Here is an 18,535-nt window from a genome sequence, read left to right as displayed (position 1 = left end):
TGTAAAATACACTGACCGATTCATCAATGCTCAAATTATTAAAAAGATCAGACCAATCTATTAATGATAAATTAGTTCTGCAATTACCAAAATTACATTTTCTGTAATTCAGTACAATGTTATTACATAAGGGCTTAAAATATTTTATCTTCTTAACAACTAAGAGCACATCGAATGCTGGATGGTGTTTATCCAACTTACTAACTGGACATGCTATAGATAAGCTAGATGGTTCAAAGCTACATAAGAATAAGTCCAAAATACGACCATTAAAATTTTTTATATAATTATATTGACATAAATTACCATAAGCCATAAGATTAAATAACAAGGACGATTTCGAATCAATAGGATTGTTTATTAACATTTTAGTGCTACTAGAGTCTTTTGACCAAACAATGTTAGGTATATTAAAATCACCAACAATAATGAATTCATGGTTGGTATCAGTATTATAAAAAATTCCATGACATTTATCATAGAAAGCTTGTAGAAGATTATTATTTAAGTTAAGGGGTAGGTAAACTAAACAAATGTTAATAATAAAATTACAATTTAGATATATCCTAACCCAAAGATCTTCAACAGTGCTTTCCCAAGATAATAGCCTAAATGAGGTAAACTGTTTTTTTATAGCTAGGAGGACACCTCCACCTTCCTTTTTGGAGCTATTCAAAACATCTCTGTCTCTACGGTAAACTATATATCTATTATCAAACAATTCTTCGCTAAATATGGAGTTATCAAAGTTTGTTTCCGCAAGGCAGATGATATCGAAATTATTGGCAAGTACTTGAAGGTGAATATTGGAAATTTTAGACTTACATCTGTTGACATTTTGAAAAAATAAAGAAAAACCTACGAATCTAGGAGTTATATATTACACGAGTAAATAAAAAATTTAGTAAATAAAAAAAAATTTAGTAATATTACTTAATATTAGCAAGACAATTTATATCTCGAATAAATATCGAGTTCGATTTGTCGTTTTTACGCATAAATATTTTACCAAATTTAACCCATACATATTTATAATTATTTTTTTTGGCAGTAGCTCTTGCGGCACCGTGAAGTGATTTTGATTCTGGTGATAAATGTTCAGCTGCATATATTCTAACGGGCGTACCAGAGATGCCCAAGTGAGAAGAGTTGAGTAGAGCTGAGTTGTTGTCACGTTGATTTGTAGCACGCGCACTACGAATGTGGCGATGTACAGCAGACAGGATACGATCGCGGTGACGTGAACTTGGTAGACTTACTATTATGTTCCGAGGGCGGTCACTGTTCTTGTTTGATTTAGCAGTTCTGTGGCAGGATAATATTAAGTTGTCATCCATCGGCTCCGAGATAGTCTTGCAAAGTTTTTTGAAAATATCTATTACATTCTCAGTGCGCTTTTCGGGTACAGCTTGCAATTCAATATTATTACTACGCGATCTGGTTTCAAAGCTATTTTGTCGAGCTTTGATATCATTGGTAGTGATTTTCTCAGTACATAGATCCCTGTAAATGTCTTTTACTTTATCCTCTACTCCACTTATTCTATTTTCAGCCTCAATAATCTTTGAGCTGTTAAATTCACATGTCGCTTTGAGGTTGCAAATATCAGTTTTTAGCGTTTTTATGTCTTCTGCAAGCGACGGCAGGCATGAAATGCTACGTTTGATATCAAGGATATCCTTAAGTAGTGTATTAAATGACGGCGAAGGTGACTCGGTCAAAGACTGAGAACTTTGTGGATTACGGCATCGTGGACACTTCCATGCAGCCCTTTTCATAGCTCCCAATCTATTGTAGCCGCCTTCCGTAATGTTGGCACAATCAAAATCATAGTGCCTCTTACAAATACCACATTGAACACCATTAGAAAATTTCGTTTCACAAGATGCGCAACACTGCATGATTGCCAAATTTAATTGAACTAAAGGTTGACAATCTATGAAATTCACTCTGCGTACGAGAATGTACGGACTACCCACTTGAAACTTGAAATGATATTTTATGTGATTATTATGAGTATATTGAGTATATTTTATAAGTACGAATTAAAAAATAGCACTACAGGAACAAACTTTGTTGACAGATTTTTTTTAAGACCGTTTAGGTACTTTTAATTAGATATTATTTATGGAAGAGCTAATACCGGTGCGAATAGGTCATCGATCGGCAACGACCGACGGTGAATTATTACTCGATAATACGTATAATATTTATTGAACTTAACAATCGGTAGGCACACCAATTAAAATTATGCGTAACAAATGAAAAAAAATTGGATGTGACCAACCCATGACTTTATCTATGTATTTGAGGAATATAGGAAGTATAAAAGCCGGTATGTATATTGTTCATACATACCGGCCATGAGAGAATTTTCAATACAAATTGAGCATAAATCTAGGGAAACTTACACAAGAAAAAGTTCTACTTTCGGCTGTCGGATTTTGTTTAATTTTTTACTTAAAATCACAATATATTTTATAAACATATAATATCAAGAAGGTGAAAATAATTTAAAAGGTCAAAATAAAATAATAAAATATTGTTTTTTTGATACTATATATGAAAGATAACTTTCAGTTTACTAGAGTGTTCACAAATACGGTGCCTAAAACCCAATTTTGGGATAATTATTTTTATTGTATGGCTATATGTAACATATGCATTTTATAGAATTGTAATTACGTAAATAAAACTATGAAATTCGTTTTTTATTCTAATTACATATGTACATCTGAAAAATTCTATTTTATTCCTAAAATTCTATTTTATATCAACAATTTAATTTTATGCCGAATGGATGAATTTCCAAAAATACGATTCTATTCTTAAAATTAAATATTTTTTGTTTTGGAAGATGATATTCTTTTCCTAAATTCAAATTGGTACATACAAACAGTGAATATGTAAATCATACCTACATATATGTATATGTATATAAAATTTCGAAAGAGACTTTGTATGTAAGTTTTGGGTAGAAACATACGTGACGCTATCGGAAAAATCGAATTTTTTCGGTTCCGGATCCAGATTCCTGTTTCAGTTCCGGTTTCGGATTCTTCTTTCAGTTCCATATACGGATTCTTGCTTCTGTTCCGGTTCCCGATTCCTTTTTCAGTTCCGGATCCGGATTCCTGTTTCAGTTCCAGATCCCGATTTACATTTCAGTTCCGGTTCTCAATTCCTTTTTCTGCTCCGGATCCAAATTATTTTTTCAATTCCAGTTCCGGATTCCTTTTTCAGTTCCGGATCCGGATTTTATACAGATCAAGATCCCGATTCTGTTTTCAGTTCCGGTTTGGGATTCCTGTTTCAGTTCAGGAATAAAAAAACAAATAAATGTTTTAAGCAGTTTTTTATTACAAATAACGTGCAAAGCCGGGTAAAATCACTAGTATTTAATAATATTATAATAGTTTTATATTATTAAATGAAAAAATAAATGGCATAATAACGGGTTTTGTATAAATAATGAATGCGGGAAAATATATGCATCATATAATTACTAGCTATAATGTCATCTAATTATTTCGACTTCATTCTCTACCTTTACATATACAATATTAATTACTCTGAGCACGAAATCATTCAACAGTATTTTTATTTATTCAATTTAAATTGCTACGTATAATTAGAGTAATTTCATTATTTATTGTGATTGTAACAAGTTTGGTTATAAAATGTCAATTCCGTTGAATATTTCCATATTCATTCTATTCATACACAATTTTTTGGTTACGGGGGATTTTTTAGTAAGAAAAATAATGTTCGTAATTAATTTCAATTAAAAAACAGGAAGATATATACAGCTGTGACAGGAAGATACAATTTGTGACTGATTAAAACAATATTCTTATTAATATTAAAACATTATTCTGGTGAATGTGTATTAAATGAAATTTGTATCGACTCCAAATATAATTAGTCATGCAACTGAAACAAATACGCAAAAAAATCAAACATATTCTTTTATTTAAAAACAATAAAAGAAATATCAATTTTCAAAACACAATTAGATCTACATATGATTATGTTGAACGATATGAATAAAAAAACTGGTTCACTTCTAAACAGTTTTCCCTACTGAGAGCTTCGATAATATTAAACTTTATACGACGGATTTCCATCATTACTTTACTATGGAGCTTAGCGCAGTTTTTGATAATAATAATTCGTATAAATAAATAAAATACGTCAAGTATTATTTTTATTTAAGGGTTCAGCGGATATCACGTTAAAAAAGATTGGAAAAATGTGAAGAAGACGCTTTGGATGTCCACGCCAGTTTTAATGTCCATAAAGTAAATATAACTCATTTGGAAATCGATACAAATATAGAAATACCATTTTCGACTGAAGAAAACGACCATATTCCTTCATTTCTGTAAACTAAGCTTTTTTTGCAAATCATATTTAATTTCTATTTGATTAAGTTCAATATGCATCTACATAGATGGGGAAATGGTGGTGAGAATAAAATGTGTGAGAATTTGCTATGAAGTAAAGGCTATACAAAAGGCGATAAAACAACCAGAGAGATGTCCTGTAAGTTTCGTGAGAATTTCTTACAAATTTTTATGTTGAAGTTTAACTCGATGATTATTTATTTTAAGGGAAATTACGTGACGAATAACTACTCTTTAGACACTGACTTAACCATACCGGTCATGTATGGGGATTTCAAAATAGAACATCGCTTTATAAAGGGCAACGTTACAGCTCTGTGTCTGAGAATGTTCGTTCATACCAAACCAAAAGAAATCGCTAAAATCTTGGGATAGTTATAATAATTTTTGTATGCTTCAATAAATTACTTACATCAAAGTCAATATCGTTATTATGTAAAAATACAATTTTTGAAACATTCATTCGATTTTCATGACTTTTTTTTTCAAATATTTCAATCATTAAATTGATTTAAGTTTACAAAATCATGAGTGCTCAATACACACATACATATATGTATGTTACTGTAAGATGAAAATAAAATTTCATACGTATTATATTTGTAGTTGGGAAATTTGTATGCAGTTTGCCATTATAAGATAATCCGAAGTACACATGTAAAATTATTTCATTAAGAATATTGCAAAATTTCAATAATTACTTAAAATTTTATTACCATCGTTGCTGGAACATTTGGGACTTTATGTCCCTAATATAATAATTATGTGCGTGTTAGACTTCATCATTGATGGACATCCTCCTCGCACAGTTCTTAATCGAATGGTTCCTATTCCAAGAGATATCCTACTTCTCAATGATATCTCAACGACTTCTTAGTGAGCGTAGAGTATCGGAGATTATTTTAACTTTTTTGTCTGGTAGCCTGCGCTCATCATTATTTTAATAATTTAATCTAATGTATGAATTGATACTGGCTGTAGTTCCCTACTTTGTATTTTATAATTTGATATTTTGACATTATTGTCTATTATTATAATGCTATTGTTTTTTTTTATAATTAAGTATAGTTGTATTTTTTATCTTTATATATATGTATGTATTTTTATTTTTCTCATCTCTGTGTATTTTTCGACATTGTGGTGCATTAGGGATTCCTGTAATGCCAAAATAGAATAAACTAAAACTTAAATAAATAACATAACATAACCCTTATATGTATAATATAATATATTCGATAATTTTAATGAAGTTATTCAAATTAAAGTAGCCCAAACAAAAGTCAAACCTATCAAACTATATTATTAATAAATATATTAACTATAAACAAAACACGAGCGTATGCTTGCCGTCTCAATGAAACTGATTAAAATCATTAAATCGATATATCACATTCAATAATGTATATTCGATAGCCAACGTGATACAATCACAAAAACAAACAAAACAATAATTAAATATATTACAACCAATTATTAACTTTCCTTTTGTTAAAACGGCTGTACACATTTAACATTAATACAGTTTAGTCTGACAAGTGACAGCACATCATGGGATTCCAACGAGATTGAACCTATGTATGAACATATGTTCATACATACATATGTACGTATAAACCTATATAATTTTCGAATTATGGTTTCGTAAATTAAATTCGAAATAATAGATAAATAGTTTATTTAAAGTTTGGACCATTTGGAAGTCTGATCACATTTATAACGATTTAGTTGGTCTAGGTTGCCGGTGAATTTATGAATTTGAAATAACCACATTTAATACTAAAAATAAAAAAATCCCAAACAACCTAATCCATATTATGTCATTTACATAAATTTTTGATTTCATACTATTATTTTTATTTTTTATTTTTTATTTTTTTTTTTATTTTACATATATACCAGGAAGGCCTTACAGGTAAATCCCAATGCGCCTTCCTGGCCAATTACAAATACAAATGCAGCATTTTTTTATTATAAGTCGTTGAATTGCGAGACACTGAAAAAACTCGCAAATTAACGAGACATCTATGAATTGTACATCAATTTTTATTGTACATCCATCAAATTTCAAATAGTGGTGACATAGTAGGTAGGAAGGATTTTTAGCCAATTTTTTTTTTTTTCCGGGAACCGTTTCAACAATGAAATCAGAGAAAATTGGCAAACTCTGATAGGAAACGATCAACCTGGAGTCACAAATCCAGGTCTGACCAACAGCATACTCTGAAAAAATCATTTTCATTCAGGGATAGAACCCGGCACCTTCTTGACGGTAAGCAGAAGCTTAACGTCCGAGCTATGCTGCTGGCTATGCAATTATATACTTGTATTTGAATTTAATTCGCGATAAAATTGTTTCCGGTAATTGTTTTAAAATTTACCAGTATTTACCGATGGCAAAATTTTGACGATTTACCAGGATTGCGCTATTGCAATCCCTATTTATCTAGGTTACGGTTTCTAATAAGAGGTCTCTCATCCATCTCAACCTGCATATTTTCCTAATTTTGTGTAACCATCTTCCCTGCGATTTTCATTTTACCCTTTTGTATTCTCAAAACAAAATAAGTTAGGTTTATTCTTTTAATTATAAAAAAAATTAAATCAAGAGCAGTATATAATACTATATTATTGCTTATTTTCATAAAATTATACGAGTTTGCATTTATATTATCATGGAATTGGTTAGAACCGTTACGAAAAGATACACACGTTTTACTTAGAATTAAGCCTTCATATTTTATTTAAAATTTATTTTATATCTATATTCCAAGGGCATTAGTTTAAATTTAAAGGGAAATAGATATACATATGTACATCATCATTCACAGCCATTGGTCATCCAATGTTGGATGCAAGACTCTCCAACATGCTTCCTTTGTTTTTACAAGTATTTGTTTTGCGCAACTCTTATCCATCTGACCCAACGCATTTTCCTTATTCCGTCTACCCATTTTATCAAGTACCATTTTAACAGTCCTTTTGTCCACCTTTCGACCATTCTTTTAGCCACGTAGTACGCCCATTGCCATTTCAATCTCTTCACTCTATCCACTGTATCCACTACCTTTGTCATTCTTCCCACCCAGATATTCCGTTTCCTGTATTTCTTCGTTGTGCCAAGTATACAGCATTCCATACCTCTTTGAGTACATTGGACTTGGCATTTTTGATTTAAAAACGGCATTCATTCGACCAAATTCACTCCATCCTAATTTCATACGTCTCTTCTAATTAATATAAAATAATAAAAATTATATATGCACATATACTTATGCATATATACATATAGAAGCACAAATTTCTATTGATCTAAACAATCAAATAGATATCATTCAAGTGATTTATTGTGTATTGTTATCCCATTAGCTTCAAAAGCGAACACAATATATTAAAAAATATAATGTTTCAAGAGAACAAAAAAATCGTCATGCACTTCCACAATAAAACGACAGAAAATATTATCTCTTAATTCAGTTGAGTCTGACGCGGACAACATCATGGGCATCAAACACGATTACATCTATGCGATTTTCGCAATATGGTCAATCATTCCAAATTTGCCCGAAAATAACGCTCAATTTATTGTGAGTAATATGAAATATTAATATGTGTGTGCCTATATATAATATACTTAATAGAATTTAAATTATCTTTAATTCAGGGACCGGTCCTTATAACTTTGAAGCGTTTTGAAAAATGCGGCGAAGATGCTGAAGGGGTTAAATTTGAATTTGGAATGCGAAAACTTAATCGCACCCATACAGGTGTAGATGCGTTTATAGAATTTCCATACGAATTTGGTAATGAAATACAGGTAAATATAGTTTTACAATTCATTATATTTCATTTTATTTATACCTGGTGTGAATTCAGTATTTTTTGATAGAAAAATATTTTTGTTTTTTGAAGTTCAGTGCCACTGCTTCCAAATGGGGTGATGGAGGATGGAAACCACATATTCTTGACATATACGATACAAGCACTTGTAATTTTTTCATGAAATATGCAGAAGACAAGTTCAAAGAATTGTTAATACAGAATAATGTCGAACCAGTATGCCCTGTTCCAAAGGTACGTATTAATTTTTACAATCCTAAAAAACAAATACACGTACATATGTTTATGTACGTACGAAAAATTCTAAAAGGTGTTTTAAAACTTCAAATCATTTCCTATTGTTAAAATTTGCATACTGTATTGAAATATGTGTACGTACGTATATAAATTAATACATATATCCGTTTTCCATTTCAGGGAACATATTCTGTGAAAAACTACATTTTTGACGGTGATATATCGAAGCCAGCTATGTACGGCGAATTTATGATAGACGCAATTTTATCTAGACAAGGTGTTCAATTGACGTGCATCAAAGTATACATTCGTACTGACCCCAAGGACAACGGTTTTTCTAAAGGGGGATAAAAACTGAATAAATTAATAGTTATTGTAATTTAAATGCCTTTTCTAAATCATTATTGAAAAACTATCAAGCTATTAAATATTACTATATAAGTTTTCAAAAATTTTATATAAAACATAATATCCCCAACACAGCACATTTTCATCGATCAAAAGACTTTTAAATTTTACTAGTATTATAAAATAAGCGGCAGAAACAATTAGATGAATATTATCTTTAAAATGAACAATTATAGAACAGCAAATAAATTTCAATTATTACATATATTGTACATAATACCACTTATAATATGAATTCTCACCGGTTTTATAAAGCCCGTATATAAAAATAGCAGAAAATAACACAATTACATATGTACGTTTCTAAAGATAAAAAAACGATTGTATTGCGTTCGATTTCAACCTTCCAAGTTATTTGAAAAGTAGCAAAATTAGTACTAGTAAATTTAATTATATTTTACGCACATTTATTTATGCTTGATGCCTAATAATAATAATAATAACTTTTTATTCCAGACGATAGAGAGAATAGTGCAATCCCCAACTCCCATATAGATAATACATACATTTATAGATAATAAAAACAATATACTTGAAAAATAGTAAAAAAAAATACATAAATATACAAATAATTATAATAATAAATAATAAGAATAATTAATTAATTAATCAATTTAATGTATTTAAGGCGGTCGGTGGAGGAGTTCCATCCATCGAACATACAATAAAGAATGCAAATGAGAAGATGCAACAGCAAGTAGACAATTAGACGATAAAAATATACGAAGGCGTAGAGAGGCCGCTCAAATCCTGAGAATGGCCTCAAAGTGAGGCACATGCCTTTCCACAAACATTTGCGACGCACTGCAGCTCCTAGGTAGCCTGAAGAGAGCACGGTAGCAGTTGTTACATTGTACCTTTATCTTCCTCATCGTCTCCCGTTTGTATCTGGTCCATAGTTCTTCAGTATATAGGCTAGTACAAAAGTACATAAATAATTGTCTTTTAACCTCTACACTGGAGTGGTAAAACCATCTTGCCAGCATATTTGCCCTTACACAAATAGCTCTTCTTAAATATGTATCTTTCGATGTCACGGTCATCAGAGGGATCCTCCGTCAGCAGGTGTCCTAGGTAATTGACTTCCCTAACGGTTTCAAGATTACGTCCATCCAAAATAATGTTAGGGACGAAATGAGGACCTCAACCATATCGGAAAATCAATACCATGGATGTACCCGTATTATATTATACCACATATTATGCTCTGCAGCAAAACGCGCGCAAACTTCCAGGAGGCGAAATGCGCCAAGATCACCATGTCATTCGCATAGCTGATGTGGTTACTGCATTTTCCTCCTATGTGGCAAGCAACTGCAGTCTGTCAAAGGCGATAGGAAATTTCATCCATGTAAAAGTTGAATAAGCCAGGAGACATTGACCCTCCCTGTCTAACCCCTCACTTCAAAGAAGTGGGATCATAGTAGTCATACCCCCAGCATACATGGTTGAACTGACTCCGGTGTCAGGATGCTAAAAATCTCACGATTTAATGCTTTGTATTATTACATTTAAAAAAAAAAGCAAAATCGTCCATTTCTGTATAAATGTTTTGTAAATGAGTGGTCTTATAGATATATACCTTCACATAGATAATGTTTGCTTGGAGACTTATAATATATAATACATAGGTATAATTAACTCAAAATTAAAAATTTCTAAAATATGTATACATATTATAGAGAATTTTTAATTTTAGGTTCCTGAACCTAGGAAATATCGTTACTGATAGCTTTTTCTGCCTAATATTCTCATAAAATATCGCAATTAATCTTCTTAACATATATGTAAGAGGACAATTTGTGAATTCAGTTCAACAGAAATAGTGTTTTTAGAATTGAAAATTGCACTTCAGGCACTTTCAAATATAACGGCTCACATGTTTGTGTATGTATTAAAAATAAAATAAAATAAAGATATAATGAATGCATCATTTGATGGTTAACTGATTATTTCACGTTCATTCTCAACATTTTCCGATAGAATAATTAATTATTCTGACACGATATGCCATAATAAAAAAAATGTTCAAAGCGTTTTTTCATAAGTAAATGTATTAATAGACAAACATACATACATAGTTTGTATACTTACCAAATTCAAATTAAAAAAAAATTGTAAGTAAATTTATTAATAAAACAAACATACATATGTATGTTTACTATCCTAATAAAACTGAATAAAATCGTAAATTTGATTTACCTACTATATTTAATTATATTCGATAGAAAATACGATACGTTCAAAAACAAAACACACAAACAAACAAAAGAGGAATTAAATACATAACCAGTTATTAGCTATCATTGTACACATTTTATATTTATCTAGTTAAGTCTGACACGTGACTGCACATCATGGGCATCCGATGAGACTGCATCTGTACATATGTATGTATAGGTACAGATGTACTTATGCACTTTTCGCGTTATAGTCAATGATTCCATATTTACCCGCAAACAACGCTCAAATAATTTATAGAAAAATATTATATTAGTTATACTAGTGTTTTTACCCGAACTCGCTCGGTATTTGTTATATAAGCCGCTTAAACATGGCCATCTAATAGTAAACATTTTATTAAATTTATTTGAATAATTTTATTTTATTTAAATTTATTTGAATATTTGCTTGTTCAATGATGTCACGGATTTACGAACCAACAATAGTTACATACAAAGTCTCTTTCTAAATTATATATTAGATTTATTATTTTTACTTAATAATCATATTCGAAGGCAAATTTTGAGATAGTATTATTTGCCATTTAAAGCTCAACTATTGCCAAACGGGGTGATGGAGGTGTGAAATCTCATACATATGATTGACTTGTATAACACAAACGCTGAGCGAGTTTTCATGAAATACTCTGAAAACAAGTTAAACGAAGATTGATTGATTGATAAAACACAAACATATGTACACATGTGGTTATTTAGTTCGATAGTTTTATGCTTTTTTGCTACAATCAAAAGCAATTAAATCCATTATTCAACATTTTAAAACTCATTAATATAATAGAATAAAAGTTTTATACATAGATACATACATATATGTAGTGTTCCTTCTCGAGAATTTCTCGAAAAAAATGGCAAATTGAGAATTCTCATTTGGCATATTTTATATAATTTTATAAAACATTTTTTATTATACAAAAATATTTTTTTTCGAATATTTTCAAAAAGTTTACAACCACTGCCCTATATAAAGCTGCATGAGAAAGGGCGGGCTTAAACCTAATGTGCATAATTCTTAGAAGGTTTAAATAAGGGGTCTGGGAATGATGAAAAATTGATTACAAATTTCTAACTTTCGAACGTGCCATATCTTATGTTTATCTTATTTTGACTACTTTCTGAATTAATATTTATCTCATTTTGACCTGGACATTGCAAACGCGTCAATCTTTAGAAATACGCAAACAATATCTTCTGACTATCCTCAACTATCCTCTGAATGCATTTACCGTAATTTTTTACCTGACTTTGTTTCTATTATTTCTATTACTCTACCTGACCGGCGGTGCTATCTTTGTTTTAGTGGATTATAAACACCTCTCCGATAAGAGGAAATAACGCGTGGGGATCGACAGAATGCACACGATTTAAGAATATTTTTTATTTTTTGGTAAACCAAAAACGTTTACTTTTCATGTAGTTTTTGTAAAATAGCAACGGATAAAGATGGAGAAAGAAATTAGTATATTTGAATCAACGGGCAAGAGAATAGATGATTTACAGTGATTATTTGAAGCCTTGTTGTCAATTAAACCAACGCCAACACAAAACGAGAGAAATTTTTCCATGGTCGAAAATTTCTTAACAAAAAAAAAGAATCAGGATGCCTGACTCTACTTTAGATGACAGATGTTTTATTTTAATTATGTATACACTAAAATAATTCATACAAAAATTACATACCAATAATGCGAAAACATATATTTGTACTCTTGAATCCAATTGTGTCAAATAAACGATACTATACATTTTTTCATTTATCAAAATTTCTTGAGAATTCTCGAGAAATTTAAGAAGTAGAATTGAGAATACTTATTTCTCAAGAAATGAAAGTCATCGAGAAATCACTGCATATACATATACAAGCCCAAATTCCTATAGATCTTAACTTGAACAAATAAATACATACCGTGTCAATGAATCGTTAGTCAAAATCATTTAATTGATTTATCGTGTTGATATGTAATCCAATTAAACTTATAAGGGAACATGATACATTCATTTAAAATAAAACAAAATATAAACATAGTTATTAAATAGGATAATCGTCACGCATTTCCACAATAAAATGACGGAACACATTTGATATTAATCCAGTTATGTCTAACGAGTGACAATATCATGGGCATCAAACACGTTTGCATATATGCGATTTTCGCCATATGGTCAATCATCCCATATTTGCCTGAAAACCACGCTCAATTTATTGTGAGAAATATTTTATATTTATAAAATACTAGTGTTGTGCCCGATGAAATATCATCACATATACGAATATTAAGTTATTAAATAAATAAAAAATGAAAATAAATGAGCGACAAAATGCGCATGCTCCCATGCGGCGAGACGGCGCCTGCTCCCGGCGCTCCCGCTCCCGCAACCAGTACCATTTTTGGTACTATCCACGATCAGTACCATTTTTGTTCAAATACAATTTCAATATATTTAATTTAATATTTATATTTAATTGTTTAAAATGAAAAAAAAATCATAAAACTACCTACCCACCTATGTATATATAAACAATATATAATTAAATTAATTTTCAATAGATGGCGATATATTATTTCGGTTTATTTACTTAGTTCGGTAATTTTATTATTCATATTACATTCGTACATTATTCTTATTACATTCATACGATAAAAATATTTTGTGTCATCCGAAACGATCGATCGTGAACGAACGTGAAACGATCATTCGAAAAAATAGATCTTAGCATTAGAATGGATACAACTGTCAAAAGTGTTTACTTTTGTTTCTCACGAGTGAAACGTAATCTTAAATAAATAAAACCAACCCTAACCTAACCTAACCAAACCATAAATAAATAAAACCTAACAAAACGTTGGTTCGTATTTTGGTATTCGCGACGTTGCCGATATAGTTCATCTGTCATTTTAATGCACATTTCATCCACTTTTTAAGTAGCAAATATTTTTTTCAATGATCAAAGCAAATTTTCTAATGCAATCTGTGTCCGTCATTTAGAAATAATGCACACAATTTTCTTGTAATGTACAGAAACTTTTTTAATGTAATTTTTTTTTTAAATGCACATTTATTGTATAAAATGGACGTTTAAATTCTTCTCTATATTTCATATAATTTACATTATCTTTAATTTAGGGACCGGCCATCGTAACTTTGAGGCGAATTGAAAAATGCGGCGAAGATACTGAAGGTGTTAAAGTTGACATTCGAATGCGAAAGCTTAATCGCACTCATTCTGGTATTGATGTGAATGTAGAATTTCCATTCGAGTTTGATGATGAAATACATGTGAATATAGCTTTTCAATCTATTCAATTTTCATTTTATTTGTACGTGCGAATTCAGTATTTTTTTGACATAAAAATATTTTTGTTATTTAAAGTTCAATGCAACTGTTTCCAAATGGGGTGATGGGGGATGGAAACCACACATTCTTGACTTGTACGATGAAAGCACTTGTAACTTTTTCATGAAATATGGTGAAAACATATTTAAACACTTCTTAATAGTGAATAATGTCGAACCAACATGTCCTGTCCAAAAGATGCGTATTTTTTATTTTTAGAAACATTGAAAAACATATTCTATATGAAAAACATATATTCATAACATCGAAAAACATGAAATAATATTCTAGAGTGAAATATGCATACCGATTTCATACTAATTTCAGGGAACATATTCAATGAAAGACTACATTTTTGACGGTGAACTATCAAAACCAATTATGTTCGGCGAATTCATGGTAGACGTATTTTTCATTAGAAATGGGGTTCAATTGACTTGTATAAAACTGTTCCTTCGTAGTGACCCAAAGAACGAAGGGAAGCCCTTCTAGGGGAGGATAGAAATAAAATAAATACCAAATCATTGTATTTTAAATAAACTTTTCTAAATTTTAAAGGTTGCCACTGACCACTGTAAAATTTTATCATAAAGCTTGAATAAACTTCAATATTACTACTTATGTATGTACCCACATGTGTATGTATTTTTATATAAAACAAAATATCCCCAACACAGCTTTTTTCATTGAACAGGAGACTTTAAAAATTAGCTAGTATCTATCATAAAATATTATTCGGAAACAATTGGACGAATTATCTTAAATCAGAACAGCAAATAAATTTCAATTGCATATATTGTACATAATTATGCCACAAAGGAATGTTTTTATAACAATGCTCTCTATTGGGCGATAAGTAAATTTCATTACATTTTCCTCAACATAAATTTCAGAATAATTATAACTTCTCATCGATTTTATTGAGCTCGTAAATAAAAATAATCAAAAAAATACATAAAAAACAGAATTACACACGTTTCTAAACGTAAAATAACTTAATACTAAAACTAATTTGTGGGTCAACGCAGCACGTAAATATGCTGTAGAAAATTGAAACTGATCAAAGCAATCACAAACTGAAGAAACAGATCGATTTACAAATTTAAGGTTGAGAAATGTATGTATGTATTCGCCTATGACTGTCAAACGAAGTCGATGACACAATACTAAAACTAATTTGCATATGTGCATATTTTTATGTATTTTTTCCCATGTCTGGATTTTTCATGCGTAATTTTATTCAATAAGCAAACAAAATCTCATTGTACGTAATTTATTTATAACGTGTCACTATAACACTAAAATCAATTAATTGATTCATCATCATCATATATAGCACTTTTTATAATATAAATATGTATATCAAACACGACACGTTTGCAAAAGTAGATAAAAATCAAATAAAACAATCGACACGCATTCGGATATCAAAACGAGGGAAAATATTTTATAATTCATTTGAGTCCGATTAGTAACGAATATACTCGTCGTATGACGATAAAAGGGATTTGCTTATGCAAACTACCGGCTAGTTTACTTTCTCCTGAAATTTGCATATTAATTAGGATGACACCGACCTGTAAAACGGCATTCCAACCGAATCCTTGAACCACATGATCATGCTGACTTCGTCGTTTGTGGTCGGCAAGCTGGCATCACAAGGAAGAAACGCCTCGCCTCCAGTGGCAGCCCATACCACGTGAGCCACTGAAAAAAATAATAAATTTAATCAAAATTAAAACAAAGCCTCTCTTATCCCTAGTCATTCATACTAGTAACATTACACAATACACCTAGAAATATGCACGCTCTAGATTTGGATTGTACCTACATATTGCACAGTGGATTTGCTTACAAGGTACAACTCGAGCGGTAATTGCGTTAGAAAAGCTTTCCTTTCTAACGCAAAAAGCCTTTCTAACGCAATTACCGCTCGAGTTAGTACGTTTAGATAAAAAAAATATTGAGATAGAAAACCAATCCTTATAAACGTGGTGAAATAAAAAAACTGTCCAAATAAACGCAACATAGACAAAAGTATCAAGATCACAAGACGAGTGGAGAGATATATTGAGAATCTGACATAGAGTTCGCATAAATGCGAGCAGTAGTCGCAGAAAAATATATGCGTGCGAAAGAGACAGCCATACGTTAGACATCGATACAAGTTCGAGTGAACATGCGGTCAAACAGTCACCAATTTCGTCGAAATATACCGAAATATACCGAAATCGAAATGAGCATGCAGTTGCGTGTTTTGCAGTGGTTTGTAGCGAGGTGATTTAAACCATACTTAATATGTTGTGCATATGTACATTCACAAATATACATAATCTTATATCAAACAATTCAAAGAAACCATATCAAAGTATCACAATAACACACACACTACTCGTATCAAATTGAAGATAATATGTACCATTAAAATAGAATTCATTTACATTTTTATCAAAATCAGTATGTATATATGCACTGTAATTACCCTTAAAAATCCACACGCTAATTAAACATGTGTATATGTATATATATTATAGGTAGAAATCATACGCGTGAGCAAAGCAACACTTGTACAAGCTTAAACGGCTACATGGCAACTTTAAGCTGTTGTTGCGAACTAACGAGGCCAACGACAACAGTTCCACAGCTTCTCAACATTTTTGCTTCGCGTCACTTGGCCGCTGCTGGGTGCAATTAAAACCGGAACGAGTGGGACCATCCGGCCCGAGTGGGAACAACCAACCCCTCGACGACGTGCACCCTTCCCCCCCCCCACCCCTCCGACGGTTGCATCCGGAATAATTGCATTTTAATTGCACCCCTTCGCGGTCTAATTAGGGACAAAACAACGCTGGGGCTTTATCCCAACCCCCCCCCCACAGTCTCTCCATCCAGGTGAGTGCCTCAATATGAATAATGCAACGGGAGGGACGGCGACGAGGCCTCTAATATCTGGCGAAAAATTCGAATATGAATTTGACATGTAGAATAAAACAGTGGACAAAGCTCTACCTATGATTTCAAAATTGGAGAAGAAAATTTTATCTTACATATCTTAATATGTATGTATATACCTAAAATTTTCTTAAATTTCTTAAAGCCGGCAGCATAGCTCGGTCGTTAAGCTTCTGTCTAACACCGAGAGGCGCCGGGTTCGATCCCATGAGCTGACCTCGATTGAAAATAATTTTTCTGAGCATATCTGTAATGCTGCTGGTCAGACCTGGATATTTGTGACTCCAGGTTAATCGTTTCCTATCAGAGTTTGCCAATTTCTCTGATTTCATTGTTGAAACGGTTCCAGATGAAATTGGCCAAAAACCTTCCTACCTACTAAGTCACCACTATTTGACTATGATTAATGTACAATAAAATTTATGTACAATTCATAGATGTCTCATTGATTTGCGAGTATTTCAGTGTCTCGTAATAATTGAGCGACCTGTGTAATAAAAATGCTGCATTGTTTGTAATTGGCCAGGAAGGCGCATTAAGGTTTACCTGTAAGGCCTTCCTGGTATAAAAAATGTAATAAAATAAATAAATAAAATACGTTATATATTTAATCAAACATGAAATATGTATATTGTATTTACGATATCTGATAATTTTATTAATGCCAATTACGTATTCGCATTTAAAAATGTAGATATGTAAATCGTTTATACATTCAACATTCATTCATTTACCAAATCAGACGAAGTCCAAATATTTTGATAACTTTTCTCAAAAAAAGTGGATCACTGACTTTCGAGCTAACCATTGTATGAAGATTATTATGCTACTAGTGTGGTGGTTTCGGAAAGGAATTTATACACAAATTAAAATAAAGTTTTGTTATACATATATGTATATAAATATAATGTAACGTAATTTATAGGCACGTGCACATATTAATAGCAAAATCTTGAGTGCACGCATAACACGCTCGTCGATACAACACGTTCACCCGTTCGAAATTATGAATTAATGCGTGTGTCTTCATGGATGTGTGTATGAGTGTAAGCTGCCGCGCAGTGCATCTGACGCTGACGTCACCCGTTCCAAGTCAGGTGCTCAATATCAGGAGCACA

At 31.3% G+C, this 18,535-nt stretch overlaps 3 protein-coding genes across 3 annotated transcripts in view; 2 read left to right on the top strand and 1 right to left on the bottom strand.

The window, feature by feature from the left end:
* The window catches only part of side (motor axon guidance molcule sidestep), a 225,977-nt gene that overhangs the window by 139,111 nt on the left and 68,331 nt on the right, over window positions 1–18,535 (bottom strand). The window contains exon 3 of the mRNA XM_077440907.1: window positions 16,043–16,172. Coding sequence (XP_077297033.1) covers window positions 16,043–16,172 — 130 coding nt within the window. The remainder of the gene's footprint in view (window positions 1–16,042; window positions 16,173–18,535) is intronic.
* CheA87a (Chemosensory protein A 87a) lies at window positions 7,901–15,077 on the top strand. The gene is made up of 4 exons (XM_077440908.1): window positions 7,901–7,990; window positions 8,068–8,220; window positions 8,316–8,477; window positions 14,793–15,077. The coding sequence occupies exons 1-4, from the start codon at window positions 7,904–7,906 to the stop codon at window positions 14,955–14,957; spliced, it is 567 nt and encodes a 188-aa protein (XP_077297034.1). The 5' UTR covers window positions 7,901–7,903; the 3' UTR covers window positions 14,958–15,077.
* On the top strand, window positions 13,239–14,684 carry LOC143919221 (uncharacterized). The gene is made up of 3 exons (XM_077441432.1): window positions 13,239–13,333; window positions 14,255–14,407; window positions 14,502–14,684. Exons 1-3 carry the CDS (start codon window positions 13,247–13,249, stop codon window positions 14,682–14,684), a joined length of 423 nt encoding a protein of 140 aa, XP_077297558.1. The 5' UTR covers window positions 13,239–13,246.

This window comes from Arctopsyche grandis, chromosome 11 (assembly GCF_051622035.1).
Source record: "Arctopsyche grandis isolate Sample6627 chromosome 11, ASM5162203v2, whole genome shotgun sequence".
In the NCBI taxonomy this organism is placed as follows: domain Eukaryota; kingdom Metazoa; phylum Arthropoda; class Insecta; order Trichoptera; family Hydropsychidae; genus Arctopsyche; species Arctopsyche grandis.
This window is presented reverse-complemented; position numbering and strand designations above follow the sequence as displayed.

Coding starts and splice junctions, on each gene's coding strand:
- CheA87a (XM_077440908.1), top strand. CDS start 7,904: ATGGGCATCAAACACGATTACATCTATGCGATTTTCGCAATATGGTCA. Junction 7,991..8,067: donor AAAATAACGCTCAATTTATT/GTGAGTAATATG, acceptor TCTTTAATTCAG/GGACCGGTCCTTATAACTTT. Junction 8,478..14,792: donor CAGTATGCCCTGTTCCAAAG/GTACGTATTAAT, acceptor TACTAATTTCAG/GGAACATATTCAATGAAAGA.
- LOC143919221 (XM_077441432.1), top strand. CDS start 13,247: ATGGGCATCAAACACGTTTGCATATATGCGATTTTCGCCATATGGTCA. Junction 13,334..14,254: donor AAAACCACGCTCAATTTATT/GTGAGAAATATT, acceptor TCTTTAATTTAG/GGACCGGCCATCGTAACTTT. Junction 14,408..14,501: donor AGTTTGATGATGAAATACAT/GTGAATATAGCT, acceptor TGTTATTTAAAG/TTCAATGCAACTGTTTCCAA.